This window comes from Paramisgurnus dabryanus, chromosome 14 (genome assembly GCF_030506205.2).
Source record: "Paramisgurnus dabryanus chromosome 14, PD_genome_1.1, whole genome shotgun sequence".
NCBI lineage: Eukaryota > Metazoa > Chordata > Actinopteri > Cypriniformes > Cobitidae > Paramisgurnus > Paramisgurnus dabryanus.
The window spans coordinates 10,222,432-10,242,659 of NC_133350.1; the positions used below are offsets into that span (position 1 = coordinate 10,222,432).

The 20,228-nt window shown below is 35.2% G+C and overlaps 1 protein-coding gene across 1 annotated transcript; it reads right to left on the minus strand.

The window, feature by feature from the left end:
- Positions 1-68: 68 nt before the first annotated feature.
- On the minus strand, positions 69-19,816 carry zbtb40 (zinc finger and BTB domain containing 40). The gene is made up of 16 exons (XM_065240945.1): positions 19,717-19,816; positions 16,590-17,139; positions 16,323-16,515; positions 16,113-16,252; positions 15,855-16,026; positions 15,644-15,780; positions 14,976-15,177; positions 12,300-12,418; positions 12,049-12,220; positions 10,791-11,156; positions 8,582-8,788; positions 8,332-8,496; positions 4,064-4,278; positions 3,154-3,313; positions 1,657-1,871; positions 69-575 (listed from the first exon to the last, which is right to left on the minus strand). The coding sequence occupies exons 2-16, from the start codon at positions 17,130-17,132 to the stop codon at positions 375-377; spliced, it is 3,207 nt and encodes a 1,068-aa protein (XP_065097017.1). The 5' UTR covers positions 17,133-17,139; positions 19,717-19,816; the 3' UTR covers positions 69-374.
- Between the last annotated feature and the right edge of the window lie 412 nt (positions 19,817-20,228).

The following is a 20,228-nucleotide window of genomic DNA, read 5'->3' on the forward strand; positions in this document are numbered from 1 at the left end:
ATTTATCACTAAAAAGTAATTTTTTTAGACAACTTATGCGTATATGAAATAATAGATTTATGCACAGATGTATAAATGAAGTTTATAAAATTGTCACAAAATATTTTATATACAATACAATTTGCAAAACAAGTAAGCCAGGGATTAAAGCCTGATCTTATTCAAAAAACACATGCATTTAATATAACAACAAAATATAGCAAATACCATCAATCCTGTGCTACAGTCTGACAAATAAATACCTAGCATTTTGGTGTAAAATGTTTTATGTGTGGCAGCTGTCTATTAAAAGAAGATCAAATAAATACAATTCTAGATCAATAAGTTATCTCAACGGTGAATTATGATCATAAACCCTTTAACCAGAGTAAAGTTTATTGACCCTCTTCACAGATGAGAGTAACTGTGCCGTTCAGTAGATCTTCCATGCTCAAAGCAACGATTCCTGAACCGCTGGCAGTGTCCTGTTGATCGCCAAGAGCAACAAACACTTGTTCTGAAGGCTCAATCTGTGATTGGTCAAGGCCAATCACTTGCTCCGCCTCTTGACTGACCATATCCTCACACTGAATCACCTGGAAAGATTTTTTGATGTTATTAAAACAGGATGATTTGGATCATGCATATTTTAACTCATTCCCTGACAGCCATTTTTTGAAAAGTTGCCGCCAGCATTTTCTGTAATTTTCACAAAGTGCCTTCCAGGAAAATTTCTAAATTAAATTTTTTTTCAAACAAACAAACAAAAGGGAAAAACAGTTTCATCCTATCTATATTTTTTTCTCTGCTTATGAATAATTTTCAAGCAAAAAGCTGAAATATTTGAATTTTTGTGAAGGAATTTTGTTAGAGATAAGATTCAGAACGATTATCAAGACATACATGGGGCGGTTTCCCAAACAGTTATTAGACTAGTCCTAGACTAAAATAAATGTAAGAGCTGTCCAAACTGAAAACAACTTGCACTGACACCCTGCAAAAAATGATTTTCAAGAAAAAAAATCTTAGTTTTTCTGTCTTGTTTTCAGTAAAAATATAAATTTAAAAAAAAAATTAAAATGTATTTTCTTGATGAGCAAAATAAGTCTAGTTTTTAGACCAAAAATATCAGATTTAAGTGATTTTGTGCATAAAACAAGCAAAAAAACTGCCAATGGGGTAAGCAAAAAAATCATAAAAAAATTTCTTAAACACTACATTCAAGAAAATTTCAAGAAAAAATAGCTTACCCCCATTGGCAATTTTTTTCTAGTTTTATGCACAAAATCACTTTAATTTGATATTTTTGGTCTAAGACTCATTTTCTTGGGTCGTTTTCCTCATCAAGAAAAAGCATCTTAATTTAAGAATTTTTTGATATTTTTACTGAAAACAAGACAAAAATACTAAGAATTTTTTTTCTTGAAAATAATTTTTTGCAGTGTAGTCCTGGCTTAAACTAATCCCTGTCTGGGAAACCACCCCATAGAGTTTAAAATTAGTAAATAACGTTTTGGCTTCAGTTTTTTTTTCATAAATTGGGTAAGTGGATAATCGTGGTATTGCAGATTAACCAAAAATCTTCAGAAACAGGTGTTTTTATGCAAATGTTTTCTCTTAATTGACGATATAACTCGTCAATGGCGGGGAAAGAGTTAAAAGACATCGCGGTGTTACCGTCTGAGAGCTGGAGACCTGCGACTGTGTTTCATCCTGTAGATGTGTAGATAAGAAGTGCTGCTGAAATTCAGGTTCTGAAGAGAAGTGAAGCGAGCAGACGGCACAGCTGAACACAGAGTCGATTTGGTTGGACGGTCCGCTGCAGATGTGCTGCTGTAACTCCACCTCACTCGTCAGGGTGCCGTCACAATTCACACACTTCCACAAGTGCACTTCAAAAAGAATGACAAAACCAGATTACACAGATTATACAATAACTTTACATTCATGCTCTTGGTGGAAGCTGTTATCCAAAGCAATGTAGAGTGCATACATTTATCAATATACATGTTTCCTGGGATCGAACCCATGGCCTTGGTGTTGCTACCCAATGCTTTACCAGCAGAGCTACAGAAACGATGCAATAAGTGTAATATTAACGGTACATTTTGTGTTAAAAGACATAAGATATTAAGGAGAGTTTTTTCTTAAAAACATGTAAACACATTATTTTGGAAAGATGCTGAGTTGCTAAGTCAAAGGAACCTGTCCACAATACTTGATATGATACTGATATTGTTAATGCTTTTGTTTTCTTACATTTTTGCAGATTTACAATCTACCACGCAAAAACTCAAGTCCAGTATTAACGAATTCCCCGCAAGCCTTTTTTTTTAAAGTTGCCCGCCAGCATTTTTTGTTATTTTCACAAAAATTTCACAAAAAGCCTTTTTTTCTATAAATATATAAAAATAAAATGAAAGAACAGACCCTCTGCTTTCAAACAAACAAAACAGGGAAAAAATGTTTCATCCTATCTTCATTTGTTCTTTTTTATAACTTTTTAAAAAAGTGTAGGTTTCTTAAAAAATACCAAATTTTGAGCAAAAAGCTGAAATTATTGCATTTTTGTGAAGGAATTTTGTTAAAGATTATATTTAGAACAATTATTAAAACATACACAGAGTTTTAAATGTTGAAAAATGTGTTTTTGCTTCAGTTTTTTATAAATTGGGTAATAGCGGAATTACAGATTACCATAAAAACTCGTCAGGAAAGCGTCATTTGCTGGGAAATGTTTTCTCTTAATTGACGAGATAACTCGTCAATAGCGGGGAAAGAGTTAAATGCGTTCAGAGAAAAAATTATTATTAACTACAGACACATTTGAATGATTTAAAAAATGCCAAGTAAATAAAATAAGTCATCAAAATCTTGAAAAAACAGGCAGGATTCTTTGCTGAGCCTATGCTCAACCGATGGGGGCGTGTCCGCTGTCAGCGTTTAAACCACGCCCACTTGCGGAAAAGCTGCCATCTTTTTTAATTTCTAAAGTACCGCTATAACTTGACTGAATGCTCGCGATTGCGTCAAGTCCCCGTTTTAGCCCCGCCCAAATAATACTGAACACAAATGTGGTAAAACTGTAACTCAACAGACAAACTTAGTTTGTATCACACATCAAATTATAGCAAACATGAATGAATGAAATGTCAAGAATTATTGATATCTTACCTGTATGATTAGTTATCTGATGTTTTAATAGGCTATTTCTGTTGCTGAAGGTCTTGACACACTTGTCACACTGGAGCAGAGATTTAATGGGTTTATTGCCCTGGGCTGTGATGCTCTCGGGGTGGGCCGTACGATTATGGTACCACAGGCCCGAGACTGTCTGTGTCAGAAACAAAAGCATTAAACTCAAGGAACAAACTTTAATGTTAATATATGTGACCTTGGACCACAAAAACAGTCATAAGGGTCAATTTTTTACAACATCTGAAAGTTAAATAAATAAGCTTTCTATTGATGTATGGTTTGTTAGCATAGGACAATATTTTGTCAAAATACAACTATTTGAAATCTTGAATCTGAAGGTGCAAAAACTCATAATATTGAGAAAATCGCCTTTTAAGTTGTCCAAATTAAGTCATTAGCAACTGCATCCACTCACGAAAATAAATGTTATATATATTTACGGTATGGAAATTTACAAAATATCTTTATGATCTTTAGTATCCGAATGATTTTTGGCATAAAGGAAAACACTATTTCTACAAATATACCCATGTGACTTAAGACATATATTATATTATGCATATACAAAAGTGGTGTAAACATTGCAAGTTTCTTACAAAAAAGCCACCTGAAAGCCAATGTTGTGTTGACATTTGAACTCACCTAAACAAACACGCCCCCACCCCCAAAAAACCCGGACCTTCTTTTGATAGACCCGCCTCACACATACGCAACCCAGGCAATGATGTCGGTTAGTAGACACGCCCCTTACTGCTGATTGGCTACAAGTGTCTTTTGGTAGTCGGCCAACTCGCTGTTCCCAAGTGTTTTTTTAAAAACCATGCACCCCCCCCCCCCCCCTTAATAGCAACAAAACTATTTATTTAATTCATCTTGTAGTTTTTACCTGGTAGCATTTATTGCATGTCTTGCAGCTGTATGGTTTGCTGCCGTCATGAACGGTCATGTGTTTTTCCAGACTGGCTTCGTTGTTGAAGAGCTTGCTACAGTCAGGACACTGGTGCAGGTCTTTAGGATGATTGTCCTGAATGTGCTGCCGGAGTTCATCGAGCGAAGAAAAACTCACCCGACATTTCTGACAGTCATGGGGCTCTGTAAGGTCTGATAATAACAACAAATATGATCTCTAAATAGTGTTGAGAGGCGATATACTACCAATCAAACATTTGGACACACTTTCAGTTTGATACTTAAATATAAAAATCTATGTTGAAAAGCTTGACAATCCAATTTTTTAAAATTGAGATTTAAACATCATAAGCAAGCTTTCCATTGATATATGGTTTGTTGGGATAGGACAATATTTGGCCGAGATACAACTGTTTGATAATCTTGAATCTAAGGGTGTAAAAAAATGTAAATATTGAGAAAATCCCCTTTAAAAGGAATATTCCATTTTCTTAAAAGAAAAATCCAGATAATTTACTCACCACCATGTCATCCAAAATGTTGTTGTCTTTCTTTGTTCAGTCGAGAAGAAATTATGTTTTTTGAGGAAAACATTGCAGGATTTTTCTCTTTTAATGGACTTTAATAGAGCCCAACATTTAATACTTAACTCAACACTTAACAGTTTTTTTCAACGGAGTTTCAAAGGTCTATAAACGATCCCAAACGAGGCATAAGGGTCTTATCTAGCAAAACGATTGCCATTTTTGACAAAAAATGTTTTACTTTTAAACCACAACTTTTTGTGTAGGTCCGGTCCAGCGCGATCTAACGTAAATGCGTAGTGACATACAGAAGGTCACGTGTTACATATTTACAGTGGGGCAAAAAAGTATTTAGTCAGCCACCATTTGTTCAAGTTCTCCCACATTAAAAGATGAGAGAGGCCTGTGATTTTCATCAAAGGTACACGTCAACTATGAGAGACAAAATGAGAAAAAAATTCAGAAAAATCACATTGTCGGATTTTTTAAGAATTTATTTGTAAATTATGGTGAAAAATAAGTATTTGGTCAATAACAAAAGTACATGTAAATACTTTGTTATATACCCTTTGTTGGCAATGACAGAGATCAAACGTTTTCTGTAAGTCTCCACAAGGTTTACACACACGGTTGCTGGTAGTTTGGCCCATTCCTCCATGCAGATCTCCTCTAGAGCAGTGATGTTTTAGGGCTGTCGCAGGTCAACACGGATTTTTAACTCCCTTCAAAGATTTTCTATGGGGTTGAGATCTGGAGACTGGCTAGGCCACTCCTGGCCCTTAAAATGCTTCTTACGAAACCACCCCTTCGTTGCCCGGGCGGTATGTTTGGGATCATTGTCAGGCTGAAAGACCCAGCCACGTTTCATCTTCAATGCCCTCGCTGACGAAAGGAGGTTTTCAGTCAAAATCTTCCACATTCAATCTTTTCTTTATGCAGATCAGTCGTCCTGGTCCCTTGGCAGAAAAACAGCCCCAAAGCATGATGTTTCCACCCCCATGCTTCACAGTAGGTATGGTGTTCTTTAGATGCAACTCAGCATTCTTTCTCCTCCAAACACAAGAAGTTGAGTTTCCTTCAAAAAGTTAAGTTTTGGTTTCATCTGACTATATGACATTCTCCCAATCTTCTTCTGGATCATCCAAATGCTCTCTAGCAAACTTCAGACGGGTCCAGACATGTACTGGCTTAAGGAGGGGGACACGTCTGGCACTGTAGGATTTGAGTCCCTGGCTGCATAGTGTGTCACTGATGGTAGCCTTTGTTACTATAGTCCCAGCTCTCAGCAGGTCATACACTAGGTCCTCCCATGTGGTTCTGGGATTTTTGCTCACCATTCTGGTGGTAATTTTTACCCCATGGGATGAGATCTTGCGTGGAGCCCCAGATCGAGGGAGATTATCAGTGTTCTTGTATGTCTTACATTTTCTAATAATTGCTCTTACAGTTGATTTCTTCACACCAAGCTGCTTACCTATTGCAGATTCAGTCTTCCTAGCCTGGTGCAGGTCTACAATTTTGTTTCTGGTGTTTTTTGACAGCTCTTTGGTCTTGGCCATAGTTGAGTTTGGAGTCTGACTGTTTGAGGTTGTGGACAGGTGTCTTTTATACTGCTAACAAGTTCAAACAGGTGTCATTAATACAGGTAACAAGTGGAGGACAGAGGATCCTATTAAAATAGAAGTTACAGGTCTGTGAAAGCCAGAAATCTTGCTTTTTGGTTATTGACCAAATACTTATTTTCCACCATAAATTGCAAAAAAATTCTTAAAAAATCAGATAATGTGATTTTCTGGATTTTTTTTCTCATTTTGTCTCTCATAGTTAAAGTTTATATATGATGAAAATTACAGGCCCCTATCATCTTTTTAAGTGGGAGAACTTGCACAATTGGTGGCTGACTAAATACTTTTTTGCCCCACTGTAAAACGCACATTTGCGGACCATTTTAAACAATAAACTGACACAAATACATTAATTAGTATCAGTTGACATACAACAACGTAGGAACGGTCCTCTTTCAACACACTTGTAAACACTGGGGCGGAGTTTCGCGTTCGTCCTCTGTGACCTCTTGACGTCATGACGTACTGCGTGGGGTCACGCTGGCACATCACAACCGGATCTAGACGAGAAGTTGTGCTTTAAAAGTGTATATTTGTTATTTTTTATCGTCAAAAATGACATTCGTTTTGCTAGATAAGACCCTTATGCCTCGTTTGGGATCGTTTAGAGTCCTTTGAAACTCCGTTGAAAAAACTGTTAAGTGTTGAGTTAAGTATTAAATGTTGGTGTCTATTAAAGTCCATTTAAATGAGAAAAATCCTGCAATGTTTTCCTCAAAAAAACATAATTTCTTCTCGACTGAACAAAGAAAGACATCAACATTTTGGATGACATGGTGGTGAGTAAATTATTTGGATAATTTTAATAATGATAAATACATATTCTATATATATGGTAGGAAATGTACAAAATATCTTCACGAATCATGATCTTTACTTAATATCCTAATAATTTTTGGCATTAAAAAATATATAATCTTGACCCATATGTATTGTTGGCTATTGCTACATATACACTGCAAAAAATTATTTTCAAGAAAAAATTCTTAGTATTTTTGTCTTGTTTTCAGAAAAAATATCTAAAAATGCTTAAATTAAAATGCTTTTTCTTGAAGAGCAAAACGACCCAAGAAAATAAGTCTAGTTTTTGGCCCAAAAATGTAAGTAATTTTGTGCATAAAACAAGCAAAAAAATCTGCCAATGGGGTAAGCACAATAATATTTTTTTAAACACTAAATTCATTGGCAGATTTTTTTGCTGGTTTTATGCACAAAATCACTTAAATTTGATATTTTTGGTCTAAAAACTAGACTTATTTTCTTGGGTCGTTTTGCTCATCAAGAAAAAGCAACTTAATTTAAGAATTTTTTTACATTTTTACTGAAAACAAGACGAAAATACTAAGTTTTTTCTAGAAAATCATTTTCTGCAGTGTATACGTTACTGTGCAAAAGTCTTAGGCCACCATGCCAGAATTACATTTGTTTTTTGTTTTTTTTGCAATGTAATAGTGATCATATTTTTTTGTTTCTTAGTCTCTTTAATAGAATACATCCAGAAAATACAGGAAATATGTATGTAGTATTAAAAACTGAATAAAAATGTAAACTGATGTGTCAAGTTTTTAGGGTAAACTCCCCTTCCCCTTGAGCAATAGCAGGAAACTGCAGGATCTCTTAAACCTAAATAAAATTAAATCCTCATTTTTAATTTTAAAGAAATTAGTCTTTTACTTAATTTTGCTCAAAAACTCTCACGATGTGTTTAATGCCAAGAGAGGTCACACTAAACACTGACGATGCATAAAGAAGACATTTAGTCCTGAATTTTTTTTATTTTTCTACATATTTCCTGTATTTTCTGTTTGTATCCTAATAAAATAGATTGAAAATAAATATGGATGGACATTAAAACTTCTAAAACAACAAGTCTGGTGGTGGTGGCCTAAGACTTTTGCACAGTAGTGTCCAGTGTCCAGGTTTTGTAGTCCACTGTACCTATACCGATTTTTTTGCAAAACAAAAATTTGTAATATATTTAAGCTCTAAAGGAACAATTATCCAGCACCTTTTATAATGTTTTAAAAGCATCCCAAAATGGCAACTACGCTTCCTATGGCGCCATTATATGACATTCAAGTGTAATATGTTCTTACTGTGAAAGGTTTGTAGGTGGACAGAAAGCCCATTGGCTTGTTTGAAACCCTTTCCGCAATCCCTGCAGACGTACGGTTTATCTCCTGTGTGTGTGCGGACGTGACGCGTCAGTTCGATGGATTGTGCGAACGAGGCCGAACAGTACTGACAGCAGTACATTTTACCTGCAGGTAGAAGTTAACCCATATTCATCAGCAAGCATATGCATGGTTTCCAAAAGGGACATCACATATAAGAGCAAGCGCTCACCTTCTGCGTGCTTCTTTTTGGTGTGGTAAGACAAAGCGGCGGCCACAGAGAAGCTCATGTCGCAGTGTTTGCAATGAAACGGTTTCTCTCCCGTGTGCAGACGCATGTGGTTCTTGAGGGAGGAGGTGGCGGCAAATTTGGCCCCACATTCCTCGCACGCATACGGCTTTTCTTCAAAATGTTCAGTGCGTTTGTGATAAAGCACACCTGTGATGAGAGATTTTGACATTGTCTGTGTAATCCAGGTTAAAGTCTTATAATCTAATGAGGAGATTTGAAGCAACTAAAAATTTGATTTCAATGAGTCAATATTTTACTCAGTCAATATTAAAGGAACACTTCAATTTTTTTTAAACATGGCTGCAGCAGGCGTAGTGATATTACTCACTGTCCGAAAATAGGTTACTTTTGGTTACTTTCAATGGCAGGGGACTATTTTCAGGCACTGCACTGCAAAAAATGACTTTCGTACTTAGTATTTTTGTCTTGTTTTCAGTAGAAATATCTAAAAATTCTTAGATTAAAATGCATTTTCTTGATAAGCAAAATGACCTAGGAAAATAAGTCTAGTTTTTAGACAAAAATATCACATTTTAAGTAAATTAGTGCTTAAAACAATAAAAAAAATCTGCCAATTAAAAAAAGAAAAATGTTCATAAATTAAGTATTTATGAAAAAGTCAACTTATTTCAAGAAAATTTTTCTTATTCCATTGGCAGATGTTTTTGCTTGTTTTAAGCAGTAATTTACTTAATATACTTAAAGTAAATACTTTTTGTCTAAAAACTAGACTTATTTTCATCAAGAAAATACATCTTAATTTAAGAATTTTTAGATATTTTTACTGAAAACAAGAAATAAATACTAAGTAAGAAAGTCATTTTTTGCAGTGTGCGTAATATCATTGCGCCTCCTGCGCTGCAAAAAAAGATTTTCAAGAAAAAAAATTCTTAGTATTTTTGTCTTGTTTTCAGTAAAATATCAAAAAAAATCTTAAATTAAGATAATTTTTCTTGATGAGCAAACGACCCAAGAAAATAAGTCAAGTTTTTAGACAAAAAATATCAAATTTAAGTGATTTTGTGCATAAAACAAGAAAAAAAAATCTGCCAATGGGGTAAGCAAATTTTTTTAATTTAGTGTGTAAGAAAAAAGATTTTTTTGCTTGTTTTATGCACAACATCACTTAAATTGGATATTTTTTGTCCAAAAACTAGACTTATTTTCTTTGGATCGTTTTGCTCATCAAGAAAAAAGTATCTTAATTTAAGAATTTTTAGATATTTTTACTGAAAACAAGACAAAAATACTAAGTAAGAAAGAAATTTTTTGCAGTGTGCGAAATATCATTGCGCCTCCTGCGCTGCAAAAAAAGATTTTCAAGAAAAAAATTCTTAGTATTTTTGTCTTGTTTTCAGTAAAATATCAAAAAAATTCTTAAATTAAGATAATTTTTCTTGATGAGCAAACGACCCAAGAAAATAAGTCAAGTTTTTAGACAAAAAATATCAAATTTAAGTGATTTTGTGCATAAAACAAGCAAAAAAATCTGCCACTGGGGTAAGCAAATTTTTTTTATTTAGTGTTTAAGAAAAATTTTCAAGATTTTTTTGCTTGTTTTATGCACAACATCACTTAAATTTAATATTTTTTGTCTAAAAACTAGACTTATTTTCTTTGGATCGTTCTGCTCATCAAGAAAAAAGCATCTTAATTTAAGAATTTTTAGATATTTTTACTGAAAACAAGACAAAAATACTAAGTAAGAAAGTATTTTTTTGCAGTGTGGAACATGATCTTTTACTTAATTATTGTTGGCATAAAAAAGCTATTGCTACAAATATACCCATGCAACTTGAGACAGAATTGGTGAAAACATTAATGTCTTGCAAAATGCACAAATAGAGATGATACAAATTTAAATCTTAATTTAAGAATTTTTAGATATTTTTTTACTGAAAACAAAGACAAAAATACTAAGAATTTTTTTTCTTGAAAATAATTTTTTGCAGTGTGCAGCCATGTTACGGCAGCAAAGTCCTTGATTATTACACCAGAATGAGAGTATAGTACCCAGTCATATCTGCCTAGAAAATCACAACTTGTTATTGTGGAGTGTCCCTTTAAAGATATCACAGAATATTTTCACAGAATGTCTTTTACATTAGGTAGGATGAGTTTATGTAGAAAACATTAAATCATAAAAAACCTGAAGAGTGTTTGAAGGTCTTGTCACACAGGTCACACTGTACTTCTTCCTTTTTCTTCTTTTTGGCTGGAGGGCCGTCGTGGGTTTCTGTGCAGTGCTGATGAAGGCTCTTGAGAGTCGGAAATGTCATGGGACACTTAGAGCAGCATTGCTCTTTCTCCGGCAAGAGCGCACAAACCTTCTTATGCTTTATCAGACGACATTTAAAGTCAAACGTCTTTTTACACCACTCACAGCTGTAGGACACAGGGACGAGCTTCCTCTTTCCTCTTGTTACAGAGTCGTCCTCTTCCTCATCCTCAGAATCAGCAGCAGACCCTTCTTGCTCCAATTCAGATGGGTTTGGGACTGCTTGGGCTCCAGATGCTGCTAGATGAAAGAAGACATTAACAAATGCAACAAAACCAAGAAAAACCTTGTGATTCTCGCGAAATTAGATTTATGAGGTGTCATGAAACATTTTGATTAAAAAAGTAAATGCAAAGTAAGAGTATCAAAATAAGAAGCATACAGTTACAAACATCTCTTCATGTACTATTTAGCACATGATTTCAAATGACATCATACAAACCAATTTTGTTGTTTTTTCCACATTTAAGGAGAACATTTTCATTACCGCAACGTGTCCATGACTGGAATTGGGTTCTTTGACATGGAAATATTTATAATTAAAAAATCTAAAAACTAAAAAGCTTCAGTGCATGTTATACTATAAACATGTGGTATTTGGTAAACATTGGTAAATAATAAGGAATATAAATGTGTCCAAGACCTTTCTCATCCTCCGCAACAATTTTCAATCATTGTTTAAGCCCTCAAGGAACTAACATTTTCAAAAAATTTTGTTGGAAGGGACATAATTGACTGTGACACTCAAGATGGCTACCAGGTAAGCAGTTCTAATTTTTCTCTCCAGATAAAAGTTGAAATTTTGTTTGTCATAGTACCTAGACAACTTTTTAGTTCTCATTACCGAAAAATGAGTTTGTAAATGCATATATTTAATGTAATATCATGTTGCAGTAATGATAATTTTTGATAATGATAATCTAAAAAAAAATTTAAATAATTTTATAGGAAATATTTTTTAAATCCTCTAAAAATAATGGTTATAGTAAATTCAGACCTTAATCTTATATGTGCAAAAAAATAGGCTTCAAGGGCTTTTTAAAAATTCTGATGCTAGACACCTTCTAAGTCTGGATTTCGTAAGACTCACCCGTTAGCAAAAACAGACCTGTGCATAAGAGTCTGTCACCTGTATGTTTGAGATCTTTTGCTAAGGTGGACAGCTGAGGAAAGTTCTGCTGGTTGGCAGACAGCAGCTGGCACAGCGGACTGGCGAACGGCGAATCGCGACTCAAAACTCTCTCGAGGACTTGCGATACAGACTCCAGCTCACCGTCAGCATTTTGACAGCTTTGGAGAAACTAAGACACACGAAAACAACCATTGAAAGATTCGCAAAAAGCCTGCATAAACAAATATATTTTTTAAATCATTTCTAACCTCAGCAGCCTGCTCTGTCCCATGAGCCATCGCCTCCACACCTCGCTCGAGCAAAGATATATCACTGACGGTCTCCAGAATAAGCGATTTGTGCTCGAAAATCACATCTAAGTCTTCAACTATAAAACAAAAGACATCTTGTATTCAGTAAATGGCGTTACATAGTAATTTGGTAATCTGGTGAAAATATTTTTTTGTGATTTACTGTTACTACATAAGATCATCTTACATGTAAAGATCATTCTGTGAAAAAATATCTTTGAAATCTTTAATATTGACTGAGTAGATCATGTCAAAGATTGAAATTAATGTGAGACCAATGAGTGAAATTAAAGCATCTGCTAAAAAGCATTATTTTGTGTACGAGTATTTTGTATAATACAATGTGTTCGTGTGTTTTATGGTTAAAAAATTGGCCAGCTAATCTGAACGTTGTGATTGGTCTGAATACCTCGAACATCAGCAGGAAATGCAACGCTCCTTACCATGTTTGAAAGATTCAGAAACAATGCAATGCTAACAGAAGTTAACTTACAGGCTGTGAGTCCAAGCGGGAGGAATTATGATAATGTCGGTCTTGTCTACATCACCAATCCCAGGAAGTAAACTGTTGCCTACAATCCGTGTGTTTGTTGTAGTCCAAGAAAAGGGATTTACGTTGGAGATGATAACTCGCGTCATCGTTTACTTTGTGGTTTGTACCTTTTGCATATCGTTAACATGTACTAATACACACTTACACACAGAGCCGGCCCAGCCACTAAACGACACTTGCAATTGCAAAGGGCCCCCGTGGCCAGCAGAGGGCCCCATAGAGTCACTGCCAGGTAGTGGTTGAAAAAAAATTATACATCAAAAGTAACATAAAATAAATAAAAAGAAATGGATCTACAGCGCTCTTTATCGGGCATCATAATAAGCACAGTTGTTTTTATTTAGTTCTTTATTATGGCGAGTTACGACTTCAATACCACGACTCACGACCCTAGCGTTCCAGGCAGCCTGTAACTTGTGTTTTTACAACCTTCTACCGGTGAAAGTGAACTGGAACGGCAGTCAAACCCGTGACTTCCCACCCGTGAACTCGTACTAGATCGATGTACTTCCAAGTTCAGAGTCGTGAGTCATGGTTTTGAAGTCGTGAGTTACGGGTTACAGGTTGCCTGGAACGCAGCATAGACGAGCACAGACGGCTGCAGTAAGGGGAGGAGTGAAAAAACTGCAGGCAAGCCGGATGCTTCATGAATCTCGCTTTGTTGTGGACTGCAAACATCAGCAATGGAAGAGATCGCGTTCGCGTATTTTATCGCGGATTAAATAGATGCAACTGAAATACCAACAAATGCATTTACATTAAGATGTTTATAAGGAGAATCAACAAAGGTGAACTGTTCATTACTGGAAGGCTACTTAGTAAATGTTGGGATGTAATCTAAGTCTAAATTCGTTTTTGTGTAAAATATAAACAGCTCACAGAACAACTAATCCAACACCAATACAAAAGTTTAAAGGAATTAATAAAAAATATGAATGTCATAAGTCAAGAACAAGTTGAAAAACGCATCTCGCCCTGATCACCGGTGATCGGTTATGTACAGATTTAGCTCATATCAAACAAGCCTATTAACTATTGTTATGCTATTTACGTAAGGGATAATATATAGTGAGGCGGTTGTTATAGCGAATGTTAGCTACTTTTAATCTTGTTTGTGGTGTTTTAGATATTATGGTTAATGTTGTTTATTTGAAAAATTTAAACATTTAAGTGTTCTATTTATTATCTTATATAATATTTTATTTAAATGTTATTCTATTTACTCCATTTCATTCAAATTATATATAGGCTGTTGTTTGTGCCTCTTAAACTCTGGTGTCAATTAAAGATGTTTCTTTGATGGTCAGTGAAAATCACTTTATCAGTCTTTTTATTCAGCAAGTTCATCAGGGTGTGCTCATTGCACTGCACTGCCATTCAGTTTGGTGGCATCATATTTTTCCTGTTAGACATCAAACATAGAACTCAAATCAAGAACTCAAGGGGGCAGTTTCCCTGACCGAATTTAAACTAGTCATGGACTAAAATAAAAGTAGGCTAAGAGCTGTCCAAATTGAAAAAAACTTGCACTGACATATCTCAAAATACACCAGTGCCCTTTGTTTTGCCTCAAAATGCACACAAATAATGTTTTTAGTAAGGCATGTTTGTAAAAATTGGTTATATTTTCTAATTAAACTAAGGCAGAGTCCTGTCTTAAGATAATCCCTGTCCGGGACCACCCCAAGGTCTTTTATTGTCATTCTGAAGGCTACATGGCACATAAGAACGTAAGAACGTACTCAGGACCAGCAGCGTAAAAAAGATCATTAACATACAGTATACATAGAATAATTAAAAAACATAATTTAAAAGACAAAATAAAAAAATAACTTAGTAGATATAATATGTACAGTATAGTTATAAGGTAGTCATTTCTTTTCTTTAGGCCTTACTTAAAACGGTCAAATGGGCCCCCGACCAAATTGTGCTTAGGGCCCCCGAAGGTCTAGGGCCGGCTCTGCTTACACAGCAAAGGAAATGTAAAATTGTGAATCGGACAATAGGTGCTCTTTAAACTTTGATGCTTCTGATCTCATACGGTCACATATAAAGATTTCGAAAAGATGTTAGACTCTCACTGGTTTGGAGGAGATCTTGAGCGTCTGGTTTCTCCTTGACTTCCTGTATGATGAGCTGTAAATTTGGATTTCGTGTCTGTCCCCACACGAGAATCCTCCAGACAGTCACAGCTTGCAGTGAACTTCCATCTTTAAACACTGAAGATATCAGCCTTTCACACACATCAACATCTGCTTGCTCTTCTAGCAGGGCTTGAATACACTATAAACACACAAACATAAAGTCTATCAAAGGGGACATACCATGAAAATTGACTTTTTGCATGTTTAAGTGCTATAATTGGGTCCCCAGTGCATAAAACAACCTAGAAAATGTGAAAAAGATTAACCCAGTAACTTAGTTTTGGTAAACCAAATACGTAATTGAAATTTTGCTCCCCTTGTGATGTCAGAAGGGGATAATACCGCCCCTTAATCTGCACTATCCAACAACTGCATTGCCATTACGTGCATTTGCATTTTAAAGGACACACCCAAAAACAACACATTATCTCAAATCATACATCAAATCATACATTATCTATATGATATTTTGAGCTAAAACTTCACAAATGCACTCTGGGGATGCCAAAGATTTATTTGACATCTTATAAGAGTCCCCTTTAACACATGATTTCTTGAATTGAATCCAAACTTGATCCATAATCCCGGTATAATCCCACTTTTACCTCTCTCTCGACTGCAGAGATGTCCGGACCGGTTTTAAGGCTCTCTTCGATGAACTGGTGGTTCAGATTGAGTTTTGTGAGTCTGTTCTGAAACGTTTTCAACAAATCCATCCCTGTGCATTTCTCTGATTGTTCACCTGACAAAGTAGGAAGCATCAGAATTAAAATTTAAAAAGTTTTTATCTTTTTTAGATCTGGATGCTGTGCGTACCCCCTGTGTCTTTCAGGTTCTCCAATAGGTTTGCTAGATCTGCTGAGCTTTTCTTGACCTCATGGAGAAGCATTTGAAGCGTTTCTTCAGTTATGGTCGTCTCTTTGAGTTTACAAAACAAACTCTTCACCACCTCAACAGATGATGGTGCATTACAGCACTCCAGCACCTCCTTATACAAAGAAATATATATGGAGACTAAATATAGATTTCAATGCACACATTTGTATTATTTATAAGAAAAGGAGAGCAATTTACCATTTTTTCCACATCATTCTTACAGCCGTTTACAGCTTTGGTCAAAAGCTCAGACAGGTTGTTGACACTGGAAAGTTGGTGAGTTAGTTTTGACATGTGATCCAAAAGCCCACCTGATCGCTGACCGAGTGCTGTAGGATCTGTGGCATGAAAACATCTTATAGTAAAGTTACTCATTAGCTAAATTTGGTTTGTGATAGGTTAGTTTACCTTTTGGATTAGGGCAGTCCTCACTTTTTTCTTGCTCAATTGCTGATTCTGGATCAGAAATTAAGTGTTTTAACTGATCTACCAATTTAAGGACAGTCTGAGCTGACAGGACTCTCTCATCCCGGATCAGACCGAGCAATTGCTGGTAAATCTCATCTTCTGATGGATCATCTTTGAAATTGCCTAGTATGACCTGGAAAAGATCAAACATGAGATCTCTCTTTTATCTAATAATATCATTAATAAATAAATGTGTTGTATCTTGACCTGGCGTTCCTCTGCAGAGATTGTATTCCAGGTTTCAAGAGCGTCAGCACACGGCCGTACCCTCTGCAGGATCTTTTTGAGCCTTGGTTGATTTTGTTCGATCATCTCAATTGCACTGTCCTCTATACTTCTCAAATCTTTAATAGATGACCCCTCACGTGTTTCCGTGTCCCCGGTCTCCGAGGTTTGTTTCATAAGGTCATTGAGAATGTTTTTACAACCCACAGCAACGTCAAACATCTGCAAGCTGTCTGCAGCGGCTATGAGCCGAGTGATGTTGTGCTTGCCAGGAGGTAGTTTACCGGTATACACGAGGTCCAAAAGACAAGAAAACTCTTGAGAGGAGATTAAATCTGTGTCGATGGAGATGCTGTCAGAACCCTCGAGAACCGACTTAAATAACATGCTGGACGCAGCAAGCACTAGTTTATGAGCAGGATGAGGAGTTTCTCCCACCAGGATGGAGCAGTCGCAGAACCGCTTCTCTTTTCTCAAAGCATTCAGTTGTTGCATGAGCTGTCGGCTGTAGTTCGGGAGCTCCATCTTGTATCTAGAAATGAACGAGAACATTGCGTCTTAAACTAGGATTTTGTATGAAGGTTGATCAAAATATTTTTTATGGATGATGTTATGCCAGTATATAGGAGAGCAGGGCCAATGACTAATAAATGAAAGTTCAATTTATTGATTACAAATGAGCATATAGAGCTTAAAGGGGACATATCACGAAAATCTGACTTTTTTCATGTTTAAGTGCTATAATTGTGCTTCTATCAACCTAGAATTTTTTTGTATTTTTGGTAAACCATTCTCTGCAAGCATTTGGATAAAATAGGTCATTGACATTTGGCTCCCCTTGTGATGTCAGAAGGTGACAATACCTTCCCTTAAAGGGGACATTTCACAAGACTTTTTTAGGATGTCAAATAAATATTTGGTGTCCCCAGAGTACGTATTTGATGTTTTAGTTAAAGTCGCCATGAAACGGAAGTAACGATTGCCTTATTTTCCCCGTGGTGACGTATATCCGAATGAAACGGCTTTTGAGATTAAATAAGGCAGGGCTGGATTTGAATTTGTCCATCGAGATCTGATTGGATCGTTTGAAGTTGGGTCGTGTTGCTAATTGCTAATCGCTGCGATCTTCTCCCGGACCCCGCCCACCTGCCATACTTTTGACCGGAAGTGAAGAGAGATCGTTTTGAGGAGGGGAGGAGATTTGCATTTTTGATTAAAGATTATGGGGGCACATGAATTTTAAAAAAAGAATGAAGCTCACAGATAAGTCATTTGTTAATAATATCACAATATTAAAAATATATATATATATATAGTTTTTCATTTCAATTTCATTGCGACTTTAAAAACACAATATGAAAAATGTATTATAGCATGTTAAATTTGCTACTATGTGAGCATGAACAAAAATGTGCTGTTTTTGGGTGTGTCCTTTAAAAATGTAAACAAGTTGATCCCTGCACTAAACGGCAGTGCCGTGGTTGGATAGTGCAGATCAAGGGGCGGTATTATCCCCTTCTGACATCACAGGGGGAGCCAAATTCACATGCTTGCAGAGAATGGTTTACCAAAACTAAGTTACTGGGTTGATCTTTTTCACATTTTCTAGGTTGATAGAAGCACTGGGGACCCAATTAAAGCACTTAAACATGAAAAATGTTAGATTTTCTTGATATGTCCTCTCTAATCTGCACTATCCAACCACAGCATTGCCATTTAGTGCAGAGTTAAGCTCATTTGCATTTAAAAGGACACACCCCAAATTTTTGCTCACACCTACAAAGCGTCAATTTTTACTTGTTATAACAAATTAACAATATGGTATTTTGAGCCAAAACTTCACATATGCACTCTGGGGAAACCAAAGATTTATTTTACATCTTAAAAAAAGTCTTGTGTAATGTCCCCTTAAATATAGATTTCTTGTAATGGACCGGCTAAAATATTAAACACTTCACGGTTTAAATTTTTTAACGTGTGTGGTGCTGGGCTGCACACTTATATATAATGTTATAATATAATGTTGCTATTATTTATCTATGCATTAATGATGATTTAATAATGTTGCTATAACTTCTCTGCTTTTTACACTGCTGTTCAAGGTATTATTGCAAATGTTATTATGTAATGTCAAACTCATACTCTTCTTCTTTTAAGGGCCATTTCAATGTAAGATGGAAAGGCATGTCTAGTTTAATATGACACTTGCTATTTATCAAATTAACTTAATATTTAATAGTTAAAGAAAAAGAATATACCATTTTAGAAGATGTTTATATATTTATGAGGACAGTAACTTTTGCAATAATACTATGATTTCCGTTTTTCTTTTTTCTATTTTCTTGTGAAGCTGCTTTGAAACAATGAAACTGTAAAAAGTCCTATACAAATAATTCTGAACCAAAAAAAAAAAATAAAAAAATTCTTATAGCACTTTTTACAGTTTTGCATTGTTGCAAAGCAGCTTTACAGTAAATCCATATATCAGTATAATATTAAAAAAATATAAAATACATAATATAAAAGTTTTGCTAAATGTACATTAGCAATACTAACAGAAAATATAAATGTCTATAAGTTTGTAATTAAAATTTTATGTTCATAATCCTATAAACAAGCATCAATGTTTTCTTAAGGTGTATAAGCAATGCAATGTGTAAAAAATAAGTGTGCCAAACTGTTCTCCACGGGAACTTGTCATTTGGTTACAAAATAGGTGCATACAATTTTAACAAAATAAAAAGTAAAAACAAGGTGCTAAATTGTGGTTAAAAAGCATACACAAAAAACTACCAATGCCTTTTGAACACAATAGTTAGTTTAAGGTTTGCTCGTTTCACTAAAAGGCTTGTGAAACATTTATTGGGGCCTAAAATTATGAAATCCAGCAAATAATCTACACATCACATGATAATGCAGTTACTTAATATACGAACATCACAACAGACACGTGTAATGAATGCTACTTTACTGCTCGGTTAACCTGAAATGCTATCTAATGCTAACACAAAGCATAAAACCGTTAAAAGAGAGACAAAGAACAAAATATTAAGACACATTAGCGGTTTCGCTGACAGCACAACATGACTTCTACACTCGTTCCCTTTACCTTCAAATTCAAATGATCCGGTTCTTTATTTAAACTCCTTCGATGGACAACATTCCGCGGCGCAATGGGTTCGTCATTTTGAAAAAGAAGCCGAATGTACGATGACACTGCGCATGCGCGGGACGGTTAAAGGGCCCAGATTCTCTGCGCATGCGTATAAAGAACAGCTGGTGTTCAGAAAAGATTAGAGCGCACAAATAAATCCTCCATGGATATTATGGCTCAGGTCACGTACATAAACCACTTTAAAAGCTTTTATGTGTGATAAAACACGGTCAGTGTGCCGTTTCATCGTGTAAAGTTATTTCATTTTTGGTTTTACCACAGATAATCAATAAACATTTTTTAACAAGTTTTTATTAGCCACTGTAAAAAACAATTACATTGTATGAAAATTATATATATATATATATATATATATATATACCTAATAATAATACTATATAGTATATTGTATATTTAATAATGGTAAATTTCTGGCTGGGGTTTATAATTCTTATGACAAAAACATT

Bases quoted from the DNA above. Each gene is read 5' to 3' on its own strand.
- zbtb40 (XM_065240945.1), bottom strand. From the start codon at position 17,132: ATGGAGCTCCCGAACTACAGCCGACAGCTCATGCAACAACTGAATGCT. The intron at 12,419-14,975 runs GTGAGAGTCTAA...TTTGTTTTATAG, and splicing joins TCAAGATCTCCTCCAAACCA to TTGAAGACTTAGATGTGATT. The intron at 12,221-12,299 runs GTTAGAAATGAT...CGTGTGTCTTAG, and splicing joins GGACAGAGCAGGCTGCTGAG to TTTCTCCAAAGCTGTCAAAA.